General features: G+C 39.1%; 1 protein-coding gene across 1 annotated transcript; it reads right to left on the reverse strand.

The window, feature by feature from the left end:
- Nucleotides 1–1,130: 1,130 nt before the first annotated feature.
- LOC310894287 (carbonic anhydrase 3-like) lies at nucleotides 1,131–15,197 on the reverse strand. The gene is made up of 7 exons (XM_083824202.1): nucleotides 14,346–15,197; nucleotides 14,003–14,200; nucleotides 10,648–10,766; nucleotides 8,581–8,673; nucleotides 6,478–6,543; nucleotides 3,986–4,141; nucleotides 1,131–3,414 (listed from the first exon to the last, which is right to left on the reverse strand). The coding sequence occupies exons 1-7, from the start codon at nucleotides 14,797–14,799 to the stop codon at nucleotides 3,295–3,297; spliced, it is 1,206 nt and encodes a 401-aa protein (XP_083680328.1). The 5' UTR covers nucleotides 14,800–15,197; the 3' UTR covers nucleotides 1,131–3,294.
- Between the last annotated feature and the right edge of the window lie 2,995 nt (nucleotides 15,198–18,192).

Here is an 18,192-nt window from a genome sequence, read left to right on the forward strand (position 1 = left end):
ACTTCTAATTCTCTAGCAATTGCTCTTGTGAGGTGTGGGGTGCTGCAAGGTCTTCAATGTCTCTCAAAACCTAATAGATGGTAATTTATTTCAGTAATTTCTCTGGACTGCTGAAATTAATGCATTATATGCATAAAAGTAATCAAGGATTTACTGCACCGTACTGAGTAGGATATTTTTTTTTACACTTTTTAAAATTTATGTGTCCAGAGGCTTTTTTCTCTATTTAAGGTAGAAAAGACAGCAGGATTGTAGTCCACAAAACATATTCTTATTTTGTTACCAGTGTTATCAATACCAAACTATGCAATCCATCAAAGGGAGAAAGGCAATGGTACAGAACTATGCACTCTTTATTCTTTGAGACAAATGCAAAAGTCTAAAGCATATTTGCAATAAAGTTAGTAAATCTGAGGAGTAATAGTTTGAAGGCAGAATAGAATGAGAGCAAATGCACGGGGGAATAACCTATATTTCAGGCAGGACTTCCCTGTGTGCCAATATACAAAGCATGTGTTTGCTGTTGGAGCCACAACTACTGTGCCAGTAGTTGATGCGCTTCTGTCTAGTCTGCCACCCAAGAGCAGTACAGGCAATACTGAAATAAAGTAAAGGACATCTGATGTGTGGGGAGCAACTGCATAGTATCAGGGCAATTAAGATATTATTTCACTTTAAAAAGTTTACTTTGTGTGCTTAAGAAAGTATAAATGAATAAAGAAATTTCAAAATGATGTAACCATTTCAGCTATGCATGTGTTTGGTGCATGTGCTTCTTCCAAGAAAACCAAAATTAATATTCAAGTTAGTGATATTCAAGATCATACATGAATGCATGAACTTGGGAAAAATGTAAGAGATTATTTGAGTCCAGGCAAAAAATAAAAATAAAAGGCAAAAGTGTTTCATCTGATGTCTCAAGTTTTTGAGGATCTGTTTCATTGGATACACAGAAACCATGCTGAGATATTAAAACGAACTACAACAGATGAAAAGGTAGTAACTAGAATGGCTGTCCATCCTTGCATTACAATCAAATGAATCAAAGAAAACAGTAGCAAGGTTTTCTAGTAAGTTCTTGTTACTTTCCATCACCACTCAGCATTAGCAATAAAACCATAACAAATCAGTTTCTTATGTAAGTCAGTTTATTGGTTCTCGGAAGACACAAAAGCCATTATTTTAAGTGCAGGCAACTAATCCTGTTTTATTGCCCCAATAATAAGAAATTAAAACATCACAGTCAATGCCTTTTTTAGGTAGAAAGACTCAAATTCTTGTCTCAGTTATTTATGTAGAAACTTTCTCAACACCAAGATCAACTGCATAAGGATATGACAATAAATTTTACATGTAAGACATAGTATAATAGAAAAAGTTGTTCATGAGCTTCCTATAGAAACATTTTCATGTGTTGAGATGTACAGACTCAAAAGTTTAAAGATCTAAGAGACTCTTAAAATTAATGCTGTTGCAAGTGCTGCACTCCTAAAATCAAAAGCTGATCTTCTGATAATAAGTCAATGCCAAAACAATTGTAAACAGGATTCAATCAATACTTCATTTTCTGCCGACATGAACTTGGTTTTTAAAATAAAATTGCTTCATACTAAGCAAAATAAGCTTCTAATAAACTATTAATTCTCAATGGGAATTCAAAAATTATTTGAAAAATTCTAAGTGGGTATAAAGGATCAAAATCCTCCTTCAGTTTTATCCCTGAATTCTCATTGAATTGTGCTGGTAATAACAGCAAAATTTAGCCAATATTGCCTGTTCCTTACTTCACTGCTGGAGCACATTTTTTTCTAGCAAAGATGAAAAGTGAAATAGAGAAGGGTGACTGAGAAATGCCTCTTCTAGCCACTTGTACCCCTGATTTTTTCAAGTTTTGGCATATTCCTTATGTACGTCTCTGTGAACATGTTTGTTGCAGTATCTCTAGAACTCTCTTTGCCACCTATTCATGAGTTAGAGGAAGATAATCCCCAAACTTAATTTTCAGGAGACTTTACCCACCATGACTTTGACTACCCAATCTTCTGATTGGTACCACGCTGAGAAGTCATCCCAATGGTGAATATTAAGTAGCAGATATTAACTCACATATTCTGCATGCAGAGTTAACCTAGATGGTAGTTGTGTTACACTGTTTGGGGAGCATGCCGAAATGATAGCATTTTAGCATTGTGAAGGACAGGGGAAGATGTTTCTGTCTGCCAGTCATTCTTTGCTCAGATCGTATGTGCCAGCTGAACTGCCTCCCCAGAAAGTGACAGTGCTAAAGAGACTTCACTTAGAGCCTCCAACTATGCAGAGTCACAGTAAACAAACACTTAGGAGACTTAATCTGGATTTTTTTAGTAGCAGGGAAGACAAATGACACAAGTCATCAGCAAAGACCCTCTCCATATGCAACAAAATCCCTAATAGGGGAAATCATTAATATGTAGACTAAGATGCCAAAAAAAAAAAAATAGGCAGAGGATCAAAGATAAAATCCATCATCCTGAGAGGTAACAGTAGAGCAGCAGGAGGAAGGCACTTCACCCCCCAGCAATCCTAAAGCTGCTGTACTAAATACAAGGCAATCTGATACCAGCAATGCTCTAGGGCTGGATGGGTAAAGTAACAGTAGCAGTGAATCAAGTAAAGATCAATGGGCAGCTGCAGGCCATGGCAAAGACAGCAAATGCTGCAATGACAGCAAGGTATGTCTTTTTGTCTTCACACACAAAAGCCAAACATGCCTGATTGTATCCCCAGAATCCTGGACAACAAACTATGAACAAGAGAGGAAAAGAAAAATGTGGTACATTAAAGAGGAGTTTATTCTTTGGATGCTTGCACAATGTGGGACATCTGAGGAAGTTATTTACTAAAGATGCTGTAGGAGCAGGCATTTTAGCTCCTGTTCATGTACTGTTTGACCCACTGTTATTTCTGCTTTCCTGAGCTACTGGTTCATTCTTCTGCCTTTACTACATTTCCTTTGAAATTCATTTTAAGTATTGGAACTGAGCCCGTTTTTCTTCCTAGACCACGTGGCAGAGAAGTGACACTATCACAAATGCTAAAACATGAGGTCAAGGAATACATGTATTTCACATTTCCTTCATAAGGTTAGTGATTGCATAGAGTATCTTCTTCTGCTTTAAAAATCAGATTCAGTTTTACCACTCAGAATGTTAAGCTGAGAAACACAGATCTTGATCCAGAGGAAAAGCAGTAGAGAGCAAAAACTAACTATGCTTTAGAATGCAGGGATTTTCTCAACTCAGGCTCCACAGAGCTTTACTTGAACGAGGCTCTCACCACCCTGCCCTTCACAGGCTGAGGTGGGCGCCAGTTATCAACCAGTGGGTTCATGGCTTCGTTTTCACCACTCTTAGAAAGGCTACGGAGCTTTGCCATCTGCAAGGAAGAAAAATAAAAAGTGGACATGTAAATTCATCTGGAAACAGCACCTTGATGCCTAGAACAAACGCTGAGGCAGATGAGGAATTTGATTGTACAACCAATACTTTAATTTGTATTATCATTAGGATTTACAGGTTCTAGCGAGTTTGGTTCTTCTCACTGACAACTTTTAGGATGTCAGTAGTTTTCCTGGACCAGTAATTTCTTAAACCTGCTAGACATTACTCTTACTTGCCACTTGATGTTGAAGCACAAAGAATGAACCGAGGCTGCTGAGAGGACTGACTTTTGTGCCTCTGGGGCAATTCTGCCTACACAGGTCTCCAAGATCCCACAAACACTCCTGCTGAAGCTATTCCAGATCATGTCTAGGAAGACAGCCCAATTCTCAAGGTCAGCTTTGCAGTTCAATTCAGCTTAACTCTTTTTGTAGCCAATTTCTCACAGTCTTCAGCTCTCCTCGTAAAATAATGCAAGGTAACATATGGCTTGCAAAACATTACACTGACGTGGTGCGAGACTGTTGAGAACTAGTAAAGGAGTAGCAGAACTAGCTGGAGTTTACCTGGTCTGGGCTGACTTCAATGGGCTCCCTCAAGAGAATCCAAGTGATGCACTCCTCACAGGGGGGTGTTGTGAACGAACCGTGGTAGGTCCAGTAGTCCCGAGATTTGGGGAAAAGAATTGATGGATCAAAGTGCTGAAAAGGAGCCTCTTTCCCCTTAAAAAACATGAAAAATCTCTTAAGTAATTCTAGGCATATACAGCATGAAAGACACCAGCATCAATGTTATAGGGGAAGTAGTTAAATATCAAGATTCATGCAAGAGATCAACCTCCTTTTCGTCTCGTTAAGTATCTGCCCTGAAATTAGTAACAACTGAAATTTTGACTCCATTAATAAATTAAGTGAAATTACAACCTGAATTGTGCAGGACCAAAGCAAATTCATTGCTATATTTTTCTATTCCCCGTGCCCTCAAAACTAATTAGTGATTATCAAAATTTGTTTTATTTGGAGTCATTTGGGATAAAAGTTAGGGCACTGTAGGTTCTGGTACCACTTTTATCCAATAGAACAGTGGCCAGGTGTTTATCCAAGATTCATCCTTCTTCTCTATCTCAAGGAATATAAATCTGCATCTTTCTCCCCCTGAACCTGTTCTCTACTTACATTGCTATGGTGACACTTTTAATCTTTTTGTTGGCACTTTACACAGAAAGCAAAAAATTGAAATACTCCCTGGAAGGGTACAGGACCTTGAATGCCTTTTTACTAAAGGTGAATATCAACAGACAAGGAAGAACAGCAGACACCAGACAACATTTCCTAAAAGGTTTTCTTTTCTACCAAAGGGCATACTCAAGAGAGTATCTCAACAGAAGCGTAATGATATTTTCTCGTCTCCCCTGCAGGTGACCAAGAACTAAACAAGAAAGTTTAGTTCTCTACTGGTATTTAGGAAGCAATTCTGAAAAACAAAATCTGTTCTTCCAAATTCCTGCTCCTCTAATAAAGAATCTTCTCTAGGTAGAAACAGAGAACTACCCTACAAAGTGTAATGGGAGGAACTGAAATCTTTTCCACGCATCCTTGCACGAAATACCAGCAGAAGGAATAGCACCAAGATTCCAAATGTCTTCCTGACAGAATTATTCTGTAAATTCAAGATGAGTTTGCAAATAGCTTCAAACAGAAATGTGCTTTTTCAGTAAATACAGTACAGTGTCCAAGAAACTCCTCTTTCTGTAATGTATCACAGCAATTGAGACTGCATGTGAGATAAATACGCTGATGACACCATCCATTAATCTATCCTGAAAAATAAGTCTCAGTAAGATGTATGTTATGACAGAAACAGAAGGTTTAAGAAATAAAATACAAGATCTGTATGATTGCACATGACCTATCTTTCTCTGCTTTTCTAGAATTGTTGCTTTTCCCAGAACCAAAACAAACAGTATCTGTAGGAAATCAGATTTCTTCTATTTTTTCTGTTTTGCAGTTAGAAGTCATAAATTCTGCCTGTGAGACAGTCCTGAATATGATGTAATGGTGTAGTTATCACTACCACCTAGTCATAATTATATGAGACACAGTGTTTCAAAGGGCAATTTATAAACTTTTTTCAACTGTAGCAAAGCTCTTCTGCATGTAAATGGCCAAAAAGGGACAAAAGGGTTACGAGAGGAAGCTCAAACTATATTAAGATTGATATCATTGACAAAGTAGGTGGCATAAAATTGACCTTCAATTCCCTCAGCAGAAAGAAATGAAATGTAATGAAAGCTAAGAAAAGCTAAGCTAAGGTTGAAACAAAATTAATAAGACTAAGTGAGGAGATAACAGATTTTAGAATCAGACCCTCACATCAATGACAGTAAGTATTTACAAACTTACATGCTTTAAGTATTTATATACTTAAAGTAAATGAAAGAAATTCTGTTAAATTTGCAAGAAAATGTTTATAAACTTTGCAAAATCGAGTCCTAGTGATCTGGTGATATGTTCAACATCATACATAAAAATGAGTTTTAGCATCATTAGATAGAATCATGAGGCTTTTCATGAAGTGGAATGGTAAGGTAGACCTAGGAGTTAGGTCTATGTTAAATAATGATGTTAAGAAGTAGCATCATAATTCTCTGCAAATAAATTCCCTTCTGCAGTTTTACGTACGTAAAATGGACTTTTGTTCTTAGATATGCATTTTGTCCTCTGACCTCAAGTTCAAAAAGCTTTTAGTTTCTTCTTGGTGTTTGTATACTAGCTTATTTACACATAGCAGTGCCAATAAGATTATCAACTATGCATGCAAGGATTGACAAAATATCATCCACATCATGAATAATTACAGAAGTCAAGAGTTATATGCTTACTTCAATAAAAAAAGTGTCCTGCTCCACAGTCCAGTCTATCACCTCCGGTGCTAATGTTAGGTACCAGAAAGATGCTAAAAAGAATGAATCTCAACTTTGGATTTCTACTTCTGATGCTTTTCAGCTACATTTTATCACAAAACAAAAAAAAAAAAAAGAGAGAGAAACTTTTGATACCTTGGTCTTAATGTTATCTATTTCTTCAAGAATTCTCTTCATTTCTGGTTTGGGAGTTTTTCCAACCTGTAATGCAAAGCACAAGTATTGTATATTTTCATCGTGTTCCACGGTATGTAGAAGTATATCACATCCATCAAGTTAGGCAGCAGTACCTTTGCAGTCCCAAGCTTTACTTATTTAATTAAAAAGGCATCCATGTGGATTCCAACTCTGTGTGCTTATTGACGGGGCCCACTGGACACAAGCCTATGGACAACACCCTTAGAGCATCCAATACAGACTGGCACAAAACTATGTTAAAAGAACGTCCAAAATAGAAGACTCAAGTTACCGGCTTTGTAATTCAAAAGTGTGCTGTAAGACTCCACAAGACATCTCCCACTGTCTGAGCAACAAACTGTGCACCCAGTGTCATCTAGACCCTGCAGGGCCCAGAACTAGGCTACTAGTTTGGAAGCAACCCACAACTGCTGTGAGATGGGCACTCAGCAAAGTACTGGTAGTCTGAACATACGGAGCTCTTACAGACACACAATATCCTGCTGTACATATGCAGTCAGATCAGATCTGGTGTAAGACATATGATGAGAATCATGTCATGAACTCCTAAAGCTATGGGGTCACTCTATTGCTTGTGTTCATGATGTTTAGCACCACCAAAAGCTTTGACATGGCTCTGCATCTAAGAGTAAAGACAGTATGCATAAGACATGCTTTTAATGACGTCTTTTTTACAAGAACAAATTAAATTCCATTATTCAGGAGATAATTCAATCTCTGTTCTAGCAATACTCAAAATCCAGTCATGAAACAAGACAAACCCAGAGCAGAACAATGACTCCTGTGTCAAAGAGCAAGAAAAAAATGAAAGAAGGCCAGGGAAGATAGAGCGATACTACTTTCTTTTGCAGACATTTTAGCTGACCTTAGCATGGTCAATAGGAACATAATGTTATACTTTGTAAATTGTGCTTTACAAGACAAAGCTTTAATCCAGAATAGACCAAAAAAGATGACAAAGGAAAAATAATCAAAGGACATTGTCTAGCGGAAGGTGTCCCTGCTCATGTCAGGGGGGTTGGAACTAGATGACCTTTAAGGTCCCTTCCAATGCAAACCATTCTGTGATTCTACACAGTCATAAGGGAGAATCTGTACAGGTGCTGAAATTCTATCACTATCAGTTTAAAACAACTACAAGAAAAAATGTCAGGCTGGTTCACAGTATAACAGAATTAAAATGACATTGGATTTAGTCTGTCCAGGGGTACTGTTGTAAAATTAATTATATCCACTTGCTACATTTGTATGAATGCAAATTAGCAGTGATTAGGCAATAAAAGGGGACGTATTCTCTGATACTGTGCTCAACCTGAAGATCACACCTGTGAGTACAATGAGAACCACATATTTGAAGTTTGCATAATTTATCCTACTGGGTTGTTTGCATTTAAGTGCTTCTGAGTGTCCTAGACCACATACAGGTTTGACACTAGGATTGATTTATGTTCATAAAAAAAAATTGCAAAATATCAGTATTGTAATATTTTTTATTAACCTGCTGTATTTCAAGGTTAAGATGTTCAGTGAACTCCTTTTACCATCAATTCTTTCAAGTACTTGGTCTTTTGGAGCAGGTTCCTTAAACTCCTTTTGATTCTCAGCTCATGTAGGGATCATCAGGAGATCAAGGGAGTGAATTAGTCAACATAATCCTGCTAACAGGTCGATATAATACCTGTTAGCAGACAAAAGGCAGGAGGAAACACTCCTGTGCAGACTGTCCTCCTCACTCAGTACACATCACAGCACAGAGCTGACCAGCTATCAGGGACAAAGTTAGCAGGCGTCCCAGGCGTGAAGTTGTGTGTCTCTTGTTCAATACCACGTGTGATATGTGCCACTGGTGTCACAAATGGTGGCAGAAGTCTGCTCTGAATGGGTCAGTGCATGCAATCTGAAGGGCCCAAGGACATATGTGACTTCAGTCTGTGCATCACTTTGAATGTTTTCCTGTAAAACGATAAAGTGTAGGGAAAAATAAAGGTAAAAAGACAGTAAATACAGAAAATATTTGAGAACTGAATGTTTGCCACTTACTTTCAGAAAAATGCCCACAACAGCCACACCATCAGGTTGTTTCAAAGCTCCAGCAAAATTGCCATGTTTTGGATTCCAGTGTACCATGTGTAACTAAAAATCAATAAAACCTTGGTTATAAATGCAAGAAATTGCCAATGCTGCAGTCTTACGATCTCTTACATCATATTACGAAATTTCCACTAGACAGCAAGTAAAGGAATGGACATGAAAAAGGAAACTACACATAAGTATCTCCAGTTCGTGTTCCCATGCTTCCACGTGCTCGCACTTTCTATATATATCACTTTGCATTTGATTGAAGCATAAAGGAAAGAAAATGGACTTTACCACACAATGTCTTTTAAAAATTCATCAGACAATTCGGTTATACACAGTTCAACCCAAGCATGTGACATGCAAACATGCAGTGCATAAAGCACCTACTGACATTCACTTCACTCCAGTAGATCTTGAGGTTATGCAGATATCAGCTCTGGGATTTACACTGGGTTTTATCTAGTACATTTTATCTAGTACATTTGTTATTGCTGTTTATCTCTTACTGCTCTTTGCACATCATACTGGAGAGGAGCAGAGATTGTAACCTGGCAGTTCCTTCTTATTTCTGCTTTCAACAATGCTTATTTTCAGGATATACTTTAAGTTTTGTATCTCCTTCCAGAAAATCTCCTGTATATAGCTACAAGTGCTGCAACCAGCAGTGTCTCAAAATAAGCAGTGTCTGGAACACGGTCCCATACAAAAAAATAGGAGTCTGGTGCATATTTTGAATGCAAATTTTTACCTTTTTCTTTTAAACTATTTTATTTATTTTTTAAATAACAGCAAAGTAACTTGCCCGGAATACAAACTTGTGTAATGCTGTTTCTTTTCCCTTATGGATAAAGATATAATTGCTAAGGATAAAGGTAGAGTAGCCATGTATCTTTGGCCACATTTTGGCAAAATGTCATACATTCCAGGCATTCTTCTCTTGTCTATAAATACCCAAATACTGCAAAAAGAAAAAAAAAAGCAAAGTAAAAAGTCTGTGCTTGAACTAACCAAAAAGTAGCTTGAGGAAGCAGAATTTGTCTGTAGTCAGTCACAGGAAGTAGAATACTATTGCAATTTGGCTGTGGCTAAGGAATGTGAGGAAAAAAAAACAAACCATCACCCACAGTCGTTTCTGCAACGCATGTGCACACTGACCCTATAAAATATCTACCAGAATTTTCTCCTATGATGGGTGGGCAGAGCCCCTGTAAGCTCTGCACCTCGAGGTTACAGGTGATTTACGGTCATAAAACACTGCTGCAGTCCTTTTTTGTGGACATAGGTATATATTTTGAACCTATTCTCAGATAAAACAGAGGAAAGAAATTAAGGAAGAACTTGCTAGTAATTGCCTAGCATCACTAGTGAATTCTGTCACATTTATTACCTGCTGATGTCTTCAGGGCCTAAACCAGCCATTAGTTTTAGCAACTCTGGACAACAATGGCATAGTAGTTTATATATAAAAAAAATCTGTTTACCACAGTTCTTGAAAGCAGACAGATTTTAAAGCACACGTTTGGCAATTTGAACATACTCTCTTTAACAGCCTGAATCATTTTTAAGGTAGATCTAATTTTAAACTTCAACTTATCAAATGCACTTTTCGCCACTTTTTTCTACTCATAACGCTTCCTGAAACTAACTTAGTAATTCAAGTTATGCTACAAATTATTAACAGCCAACAAAGCATCAGCAGAAAACAGAGCTTTCTATTTGGAAATAACATATCACTTTGCCTCAAGGATTTTTAAAACATTATAGAAAAAGAGCAAAAACTCATTCAATGAAGCAAAATTCATGTTAGTATATATTTGTAAAGACCTGTTTGTTGGCAGGTGCAACATATTCCACTGCACAGTGATGAATATTCACCAGTTTCATAGACAGATTTTAGAGAAAAAAACACTAAATAAACAGATTTTAAAGAAAAAATAAATACTTGTAAAAGGGAGAACGGTTAATCTGTTCAGATGCACAACCAGATTCCAGTTAGTACTGAAGACTACTGTTAAAACTCCGTCCTACCTCTGCTGCATATTTCACCCCATCTATGACATGCTCAGAGCCATGGTCATCAGAGGAACCCCAGTGCAAGTGCAGCTGGCGCAGCCTGTAGGCTCCTGTGAGCGGCCCACCTCTCAGCACTGCAATTGATAATCTCCATCAACGCCAGCCTACAAACTAGTCTGTAAGCAAACTATGGTTACAGCGTGGTTGGATGCTTCTAAAAAGAAAAAATGTTCTTAGGCAAATAATGCTTACCACACATCAGCAATTTGCATAAACCCTGACTCTCAAAACACCACTCCTGTTCTTTTTGTTAGGTTTGGGGACTTTTTTCAGCAGGGACTGCCTAGAGGATAAGCTCTCAAATGTATTTTTTCATTCATTACCTAAGGCAGCAATGAGACGTGTTTCCTTACACAGAAAGCTGATAATGCAGTTCACAACTGCAGTGCCAGAAGACCTTGCTTAAATAGCATTCAAGTTTGAACTTCTAACAATAGCTTTGAAGTTCAAAGTTAACATATTTAAAACCTCTTGTATCCAATGGTGTCAAATTAATTCTTGATATCACGTGTGTTGGAATACCTACAGATAAAAGACGTGCTAAGCACAGAGCAGAAGGTTTAACTCTGCAGTTTCTCTTTTAAGTTGGCATGTGTCATAGCCATTGACAGAGGGCGGAGAGGCAGAAACAAAGCACTGCCTCAGGTTTTAGGCATGCCTTCCTCTTACTTTTTTGACTTTGTTAATACATAAGTAAATTATCCTAACTAACTCAATACTGTATAGAGCCCTCAGTGGAAGGTATATCACTTGATTATTATTCTTGTTTCACTTCTGAATATAGGAAAAATGGCACAGACTCTACGGCCCAAATTCTTGATAGTTATTTGCTTGCCCTTTTACACTGGAATTTGCGTGAGGGAGGAACTTTCCTTTAGGAGCTGAATTTGTGTTCAACCTACATTTACAAGCTAAATCAGTATCAGAGTTAGAAACTCATTTATCAGTGGTTTCTTACCAATGGCCCTTTTGAGAAATCAAATACCGTGTAGCGCTTGGAAACAGCACTCCATAAGGGTCCACAGATATCGACAGCATAAACATAAACCTTTTTAACTGGAAAGATTTTTCCATGAGATTAGACCAAAGAAGTGTTTCTGAAATTCTTTTTCCTGTGGTTCTTTAGAGCTGTTAAACATTGTATTTGATTCCAACAGACAAATCTACTACCCAGCAGCCTTCAGAAAGTTAGGTGCAGGGAACTCACACTGGGTGTCCGGAGGAGCAAGAGAGATAATGGGGAGGGAAAATGATTTACGGGAAGGGCTACACTTTTAAGTCATGGGATTGATTTTATGCGATGCTTGTGGACGAGAATTCCATGTTAAAACAAAAGTGTAATTTATTGTTTTTCTAAAGCTTCTATATAGAAATAGCAGAAATTGATATTAAAGCACAAAAACATAAAGAGATGGTCCTTGTCCTAAATAGTTCAGATTCTATCTGTGAGATGTGGAAAAATAACATGTAGCTATAATTGTAAACAGAGGAGTCCAAGGAAACAATGAACTCAGAATAAACAGGAGTGACTGTAACCTTTCAATATACCATTGATATATATCATTAATTATATAGCTTCGTAAGAACAGAATCACAATAAAAATGCCATCAAAGCTGATGCAAAAAAAACCCAAAAAACAACACAACGGAAAGTTACTGTTTTCCATTAATTAGATTGTTTTCCTTCTTGTTAGAAGGAAGTCAATATCAATATTGCATGCTCTTGAGATGTCTTCACATTATACGGTATGTGAATTTACTTTTAACTTTAACTGCTGCTGCCTGTTGTATTCAGAACTATAAGCTAACACACCTCTGGAATCCAGTTTTGAAAAATTTAACTTGAGATGCAAGACTGATCTCTCAACTAAATAGCAAAGCCATTTCATGGCTTTTCCGAAGTGGCTTCTACAAAGCAGAGGGAAAAGAATCATTATCAAATGTCAAAGGTTGAGTCAAAAGAATCTAAACATTTCCAGAACTTGCTGAACAGTTTTGGAATTACCACTCAAAGTAGACAGTTGCAATCACTAAGCTATGTAGTCTACATGCAGCATACTTAATGTAGGTGTAATGCTTTACTGGTGCTGCAAAATATGTATTGAATATTACTGCATGAATATGCAGTGATGATAACTGTTGGGATTTTCATTTAATTGTAATTATATTTTTTCCCTTTTGAACATACAGTTGTAGTTCTGCTATTTACACAGTAAAAAATTCCATCTTTGGCAATTTGCTTAAACAGGCATTTCAGGCTTTGGGCTCTGTTTACCTGCTTTGTTCTATCAAAAATAACATTGCCATGCTTGTTTTCAGATAATACTACTCTAGTTCACGTAGCTTCAGTGACTGTCTGTCACTGTTTAAACAGGTATGACCATGACCATCAAGAAAAGCCAAGAATGTCCTGCGCAGCAAGAGGTGCTGTAGCAAGTTGTTTTTAATTGGTTGCTTCCTTTTGCATTCAAGGAAGTAAGTATTTGCAAATTCTTATGGGAAATGGTAACAGCATTTGTGATTTCACTACATCCATTTCTCCAACCTGGAAAAGCCAGTAAAACCTCAGTTTTGGGTAGCTGCTCATACCAAAATGATGTAGGTAACTTTTGCCAAGAAAAGTTCTAGATTCGAAGGCTAATTTTTGTGATTTAATGTTAATATATGTAGTAGAGATGGCTGCAGAACTAGAAAAAGTAGCCAGGACAAGGATGTACAAGTTTCCCTGTTATACCTAAGACACAGAATGAGTGTGGATTGGATACCTTCCCTGGAAAAAATAACCATAGTGTCCAAGTGCTCAAATGTACAGGAACATTGTGAATCTCAAAATCTGAAATAGCCACATGGCTAAACAGAGCAATCATCAACCTGTCGAGGATGTGAAGCAAACAGAAGAAATCTAGATCAAAGCCTGTGAAAACATACAAGTTTTGTGCTTATGAAGTGTTTAATACAGCACATTAAACCCTTCTGGATAAAATTCTCTCATTTTACACAACACCTGAAGCCTTGGTGTCCATGCAGAAGGTTACTTTAGGGAACTGCTAGCAGTAATATCTGGCTGCTACTCAGTCTCCCTTTTCCATTGAATCTGTGTGACAGGGGTGTCCATGCAGCTGCAGCCTCCCTGCCCAACCTGTGCTCAACCTAAAAAAGGCAGGATGCACAGAAATAAACTCTGGACCACATCTCACCTACCCAAATAACTTCTTCCGTGTGGGCTAGCTACGGTGGGATGTGTTTTGATTACAAGCACTATGTAAGCTTTAATTCCTGACAACCCCCAAAAGCCAAAGCAAAAGCTGACCTGATCTATCAAAACTGTCATCAAAGACAACTCTGCAGGTCCGCCCGTTGTTCAGGATGGTTTTGGCTGCTCCAGGGTCGTAACTGGCATGCCAAGGAGCGAGCGAAGAGTCGTGCCGCACATCTTTGCTGTTGATTTCGATGGGTGACTGCTTGTCACCTTTGGCCATAGGGTAGTTTTCATGCCAGCGCTCGGGTCCTGGGTGGAAACACAAGGGCAGGTCACCAACACCTCCCAGCCAGACCCCGGCTCGCAGCGGGGCGATGACCCCCAGCCCCGGAGCTGCCCTCTGGGCTCCCCCCCGGGCGTTTCAACCCGACGGAGCCCCCTCTCCCCTTCTCACCGTTGTCGCTGTCATAGCCCCACACGGACTGGGCCATGGTGTCGCTGCCTGTCGTTTGCCTCGGCCCCCCGGCGGCGCTGGCGGCACGGTGGTCCCGTCTCTCCCTCCCCGGGGGCTTTTTATAGACGGCCGCCGCTTCATGTCCCCCCCCTCGGAGGCGGGCGGGGGGCGGCGGGGGCGGGGAGAGCGGCGCTGACGGCTGCGGGCTGCGGGCGGGGGCGGCTCGGTGAGACCCGGCGCTGTGCCCTTCGTCCCACAGCCCAGCCGCGGCCGTGGGTGTGACCGCGATATTCGTCCCCGCTTCGCAAGGCAGGGGGCTGGCGGCGGGACGCTGCGAGTCCTCGCCTCGGGGACTCCGGTGCACAGCGCGCCCCGCCCCGCCGGGCCTGAGGGGGCTGCGTCGGCCTGACGGGGGGAGGCGGCGGCGGGCGGTGGGGCTGGGGTGGCAAGCCATGGCGGTGGGCTTGGGCGAGGTAACGGCGTGGGCACACCTCAGGGCTTCCTCTCAAACTGGTTTCACACATGGTCCCGTATTAACAACCCCAAAAGACGCAATTATATGCCTGAAGGGATGTATCATAGTCGGAGAAAAGCCATGTCATTATGCAAAGCTAGCCTTTGTCAGCTGCAGTATAAACCTATTCCTTACAGTTTGGTCAAATTCGAGTTCGATTTTGTCCGTTCGATTCTCATGTACACAGGGAGCCTTACACCAGATGGGGTGCGAGACCATGCATTTGCTGGCTGCTGAGCCCACGGGCGGCTTGGGTATGCAGGGCCTACCAAAAAGTAGGAAATTAGAAGGAAATTGGTTGGAAATTAGATGACACTTCTTCTCAGAAAGAGTAGTCAAATACTGGAACAGGTTGCTCAGGGAAGTAGTGGAGTCACCGTCCTTGAGGGTGTTCATGGAAAGGTTGGACTTGGCGCTTAGGGACATGGTTTAGTGGGTGACATTGGTGGAAGGGGGATGGTTGGACCAGGTGATCTTGGAGGTCTTTTCCAACCTTAATGATTCTGTGATTCTATGGAAAGCTGCACACCCAAAGGCCGGTCCTCCAATCTCCACAGCTACTACCCTCTGCTAACACTGGCAACAAGGAGCATTGGTGAGGCCTAACGGGCTGAAATTCAGACTGAGTATCTCATAGACTATCGTTAAGCATTGAGACAAATCAGAATAGAGGCTGCATATTTCAGCCTCTAAATGAAAGCAAGCATTTGCCACATTAGGCAACTGGGCAATCTATATTTTGGTCAGGAAAACAGCTGTTTTTCAGATGATGGGGAGTCAGCGATCATTATGGTGATAGTTGGCTTTCTCCCTACATTTTTGTTGAATGCTCAAAGGTTTTCTTTCAAATGCCACCTTGACTACAATCTCCCATGACTTTGTCACTCCATGTTAGCAGTACCGCAACCACATCGGCCTCCTGCTAAATACTATCTCAAACTGCATACCTCAAGCTAAATAATATCTCAAGATAAATGTTTGGGGGTCTGCCAAGAGGTGTTGCACACCACGGAGATTTCCAACATAGTTTCAGGGAGGTTGCTCAAATGCAGCATGTGCCCATCAGCACTGGAAAGTAGAATGAACATAAAAAACTGCAGCTTAGAGATGGTAAAAATTGTAAAACCCTTGTATTGGTGAGGTATAGGGAAGAGCTTGAGAAGCTACAGTATACAGAACATAAAATTAATTTCATCATATTTTACATCCCACAACCAGCTAGAGGATAAAGTCTCCACACATAGCTTACTAAAATTTGACTTTGTTCAGGTTAACTACAATGATTTATTTAAACTTAATTAGTAAATTCTTCTTGCTTAGTAAATTCTTCTTGCTCTGAGGTTAATCATAAGTTGATATCCCCTGTCTGAGAGGAAAGTAGGACAAGATCTCTTCTCTTAGGAATCTGCTTCTGAGAAGATTCGTATAGATCTTTATATATCCTCTATGTATCTTTAGAGAAGATTAAAACTTGTGAAACCTTAGAAGCTTATACAGTATTATAAGAGGTGTACCTATCAGCACCTTTAAAGATACAATGATGTGCTCATAACCAAAGTGTCCTTTAAAAAATGTAGTTCCTCCTATCTTTCTTAGACAGAAATAAAATAAGAAAATACTAGGAATTGATTTAGAAACAATGGGATGGAAAATTATATCTTTTCACTTTCAAAAAAAAAAGGAACTCTGAAACAAAAGAAAATATAATCTTTTACTCTGTCATCAATCAAATGGATAATGATACATTTGTTTGCAAGGACAGGCATGTAAAATTGACACCTGTTGCAATTTTAATTCAGAAAGCTTAGACATTAATCCTTTTCAAATTGTTTCTACCTTATCTTCCTAGAGAGAAACATTTGTGAGCTCATGAAATTCTAATTGGAACAGCTTATTTTCTTTCTGTATAGGGAGACAGCTTTAGTAGGCTTGTCTATTGATGGCTCAGAGAGACTTTTAATCAACTTCAGATATACAAGGAGTGCTTTTTGGAGCATAAAGGACATGATTTGTATTACACACTAAAAAGTGCAAGTCAGTGCTTTCTCTAGTGTTCAATTTCCTTGTTCTTCATGACATTTTGCCCAATCTTCTCTATTAAGGAGTGCCGTGATGACAGCAAAAGTCTTCATATTTACATCTTCCAGTGAGCTGGTCCTGTTGCACACACAGGAGTAGCTTTTTGTCACCGTCTCCACATGTAAGGCACTGACTTACACATGTAAGTGACAAACAAATGCTAGGATCAGCAACGTAGGCACTTGGAGTCAGCCCCAGACAGAGTCATATCATACTGTTTCATTGATGTTATGGTGCTGTTATTCTTTTCCTTTAGGTTTCATCATCAAAGGTAGAGCAAGAAGAATTTGTAGTAGCTTTATCTACATTAAAAGGTAATCACAATAAAATGCTCTTAGCATCCCTTAGGACCTATCTTCATATTCATCTTTCTTTTCTGATATTGGCTCAGAAATTCATTATCATCTAACTTGAATAACATCACTTTCTGCAGAAAGTAAATGCATCTGTCACAGAAAAGCCATTATCATTAAGAAAAGCCCACAATTTAAAACATCTAAGAAGAACAGTTTTTCCTAGTGCATTCAAAGCTGCATTGCAATAATTTTAATATATTTTTTTTTCTTACATGTCTAGAGAGCCATCAGGCATCTGAAATAGTGAAGGGGAGAGTACAACAAAATCAACCTATATCATTCATGAAAAACTTCAGGATTTCTGTAAACCCGGCTGCAGTATGTGTACTGCACCGGCAGTACAACAATATGCTACTAATGCCACAGTATCTTCTGAAAAGAAATTATATTATACCCATTTTAGAGGTGAAAGATTCAGGTATGAAATATTTAAGGATGCCATCCATAAAAGTAGTCCTACATCTCTTAAGCACTTTTTAAAGTCTCACTGAAGTTATTTACCTGTGAGTACATAAGAAGACTGCAAAAAAGCAGGGAATCCAATAGTCTCTTACTGTATGTTTTCATCAGGTAATGCTTACTCGTGAACATATCTGCATGCATTAGTACTCAGTGGTAGCACTGTATGACATAGCAAGTTGATATCTATTTCATCAGAAAAATGAAGATTTGAGAAATCAGAGAAGGAAAAGTAAGATGAAAAGACTAGGGAATTGAATCAAACCAACTGAAGCAAATGGCAGATTTCAGCATCAGCATTAGTAGTTCAGTCTAAAAAATATTAGTAAAGTCATTATCAGTAAAGTCTTGATTTTACTTGCAGAAGCAAAGCTGTGCATTTGTTCCAAGTGTTCTGATTTTATTCTTGAAGGTAGAAGTGATTTGAGCATTGATAGGA

The sequence above is a fragment of the Anser anser genome (genome assembly GCF_964211835.1).
Source record: "Anser anser genome assembly, chromosome: 2".
In the NCBI taxonomy this organism is placed as follows: domain Eukaryota; kingdom Metazoa; phylum Chordata; class Aves; order Anseriformes; family Anatidae; genus Anser; species Anser anser.

Excerpts from the sequence above, each read along its gene's own strand:
- LOC310894287 (XM_083824202.1), bottom strand. The coding sequence starts at position 14,799 with ATGGCTTGCCACCCCAGCCCCACCGCCCGCCGCCGCCTCCCCCCGTCA. Across the intron at positions 10,767-14,002 it reads TGACAGTTTTGATAGATCAG|TGCTGAGAGGTGGGCCGCTC; the intron begins GTCAGCTTTTGC and ends TATCAATTGCAG. Across the intron at positions 8,674-10,647 it reads GGGTGAAATATGCAGCAGAG|TTACACATGGTACACTGGAA; the intron begins GTAGGACGGAGT and ends ATTGATTTTTAG.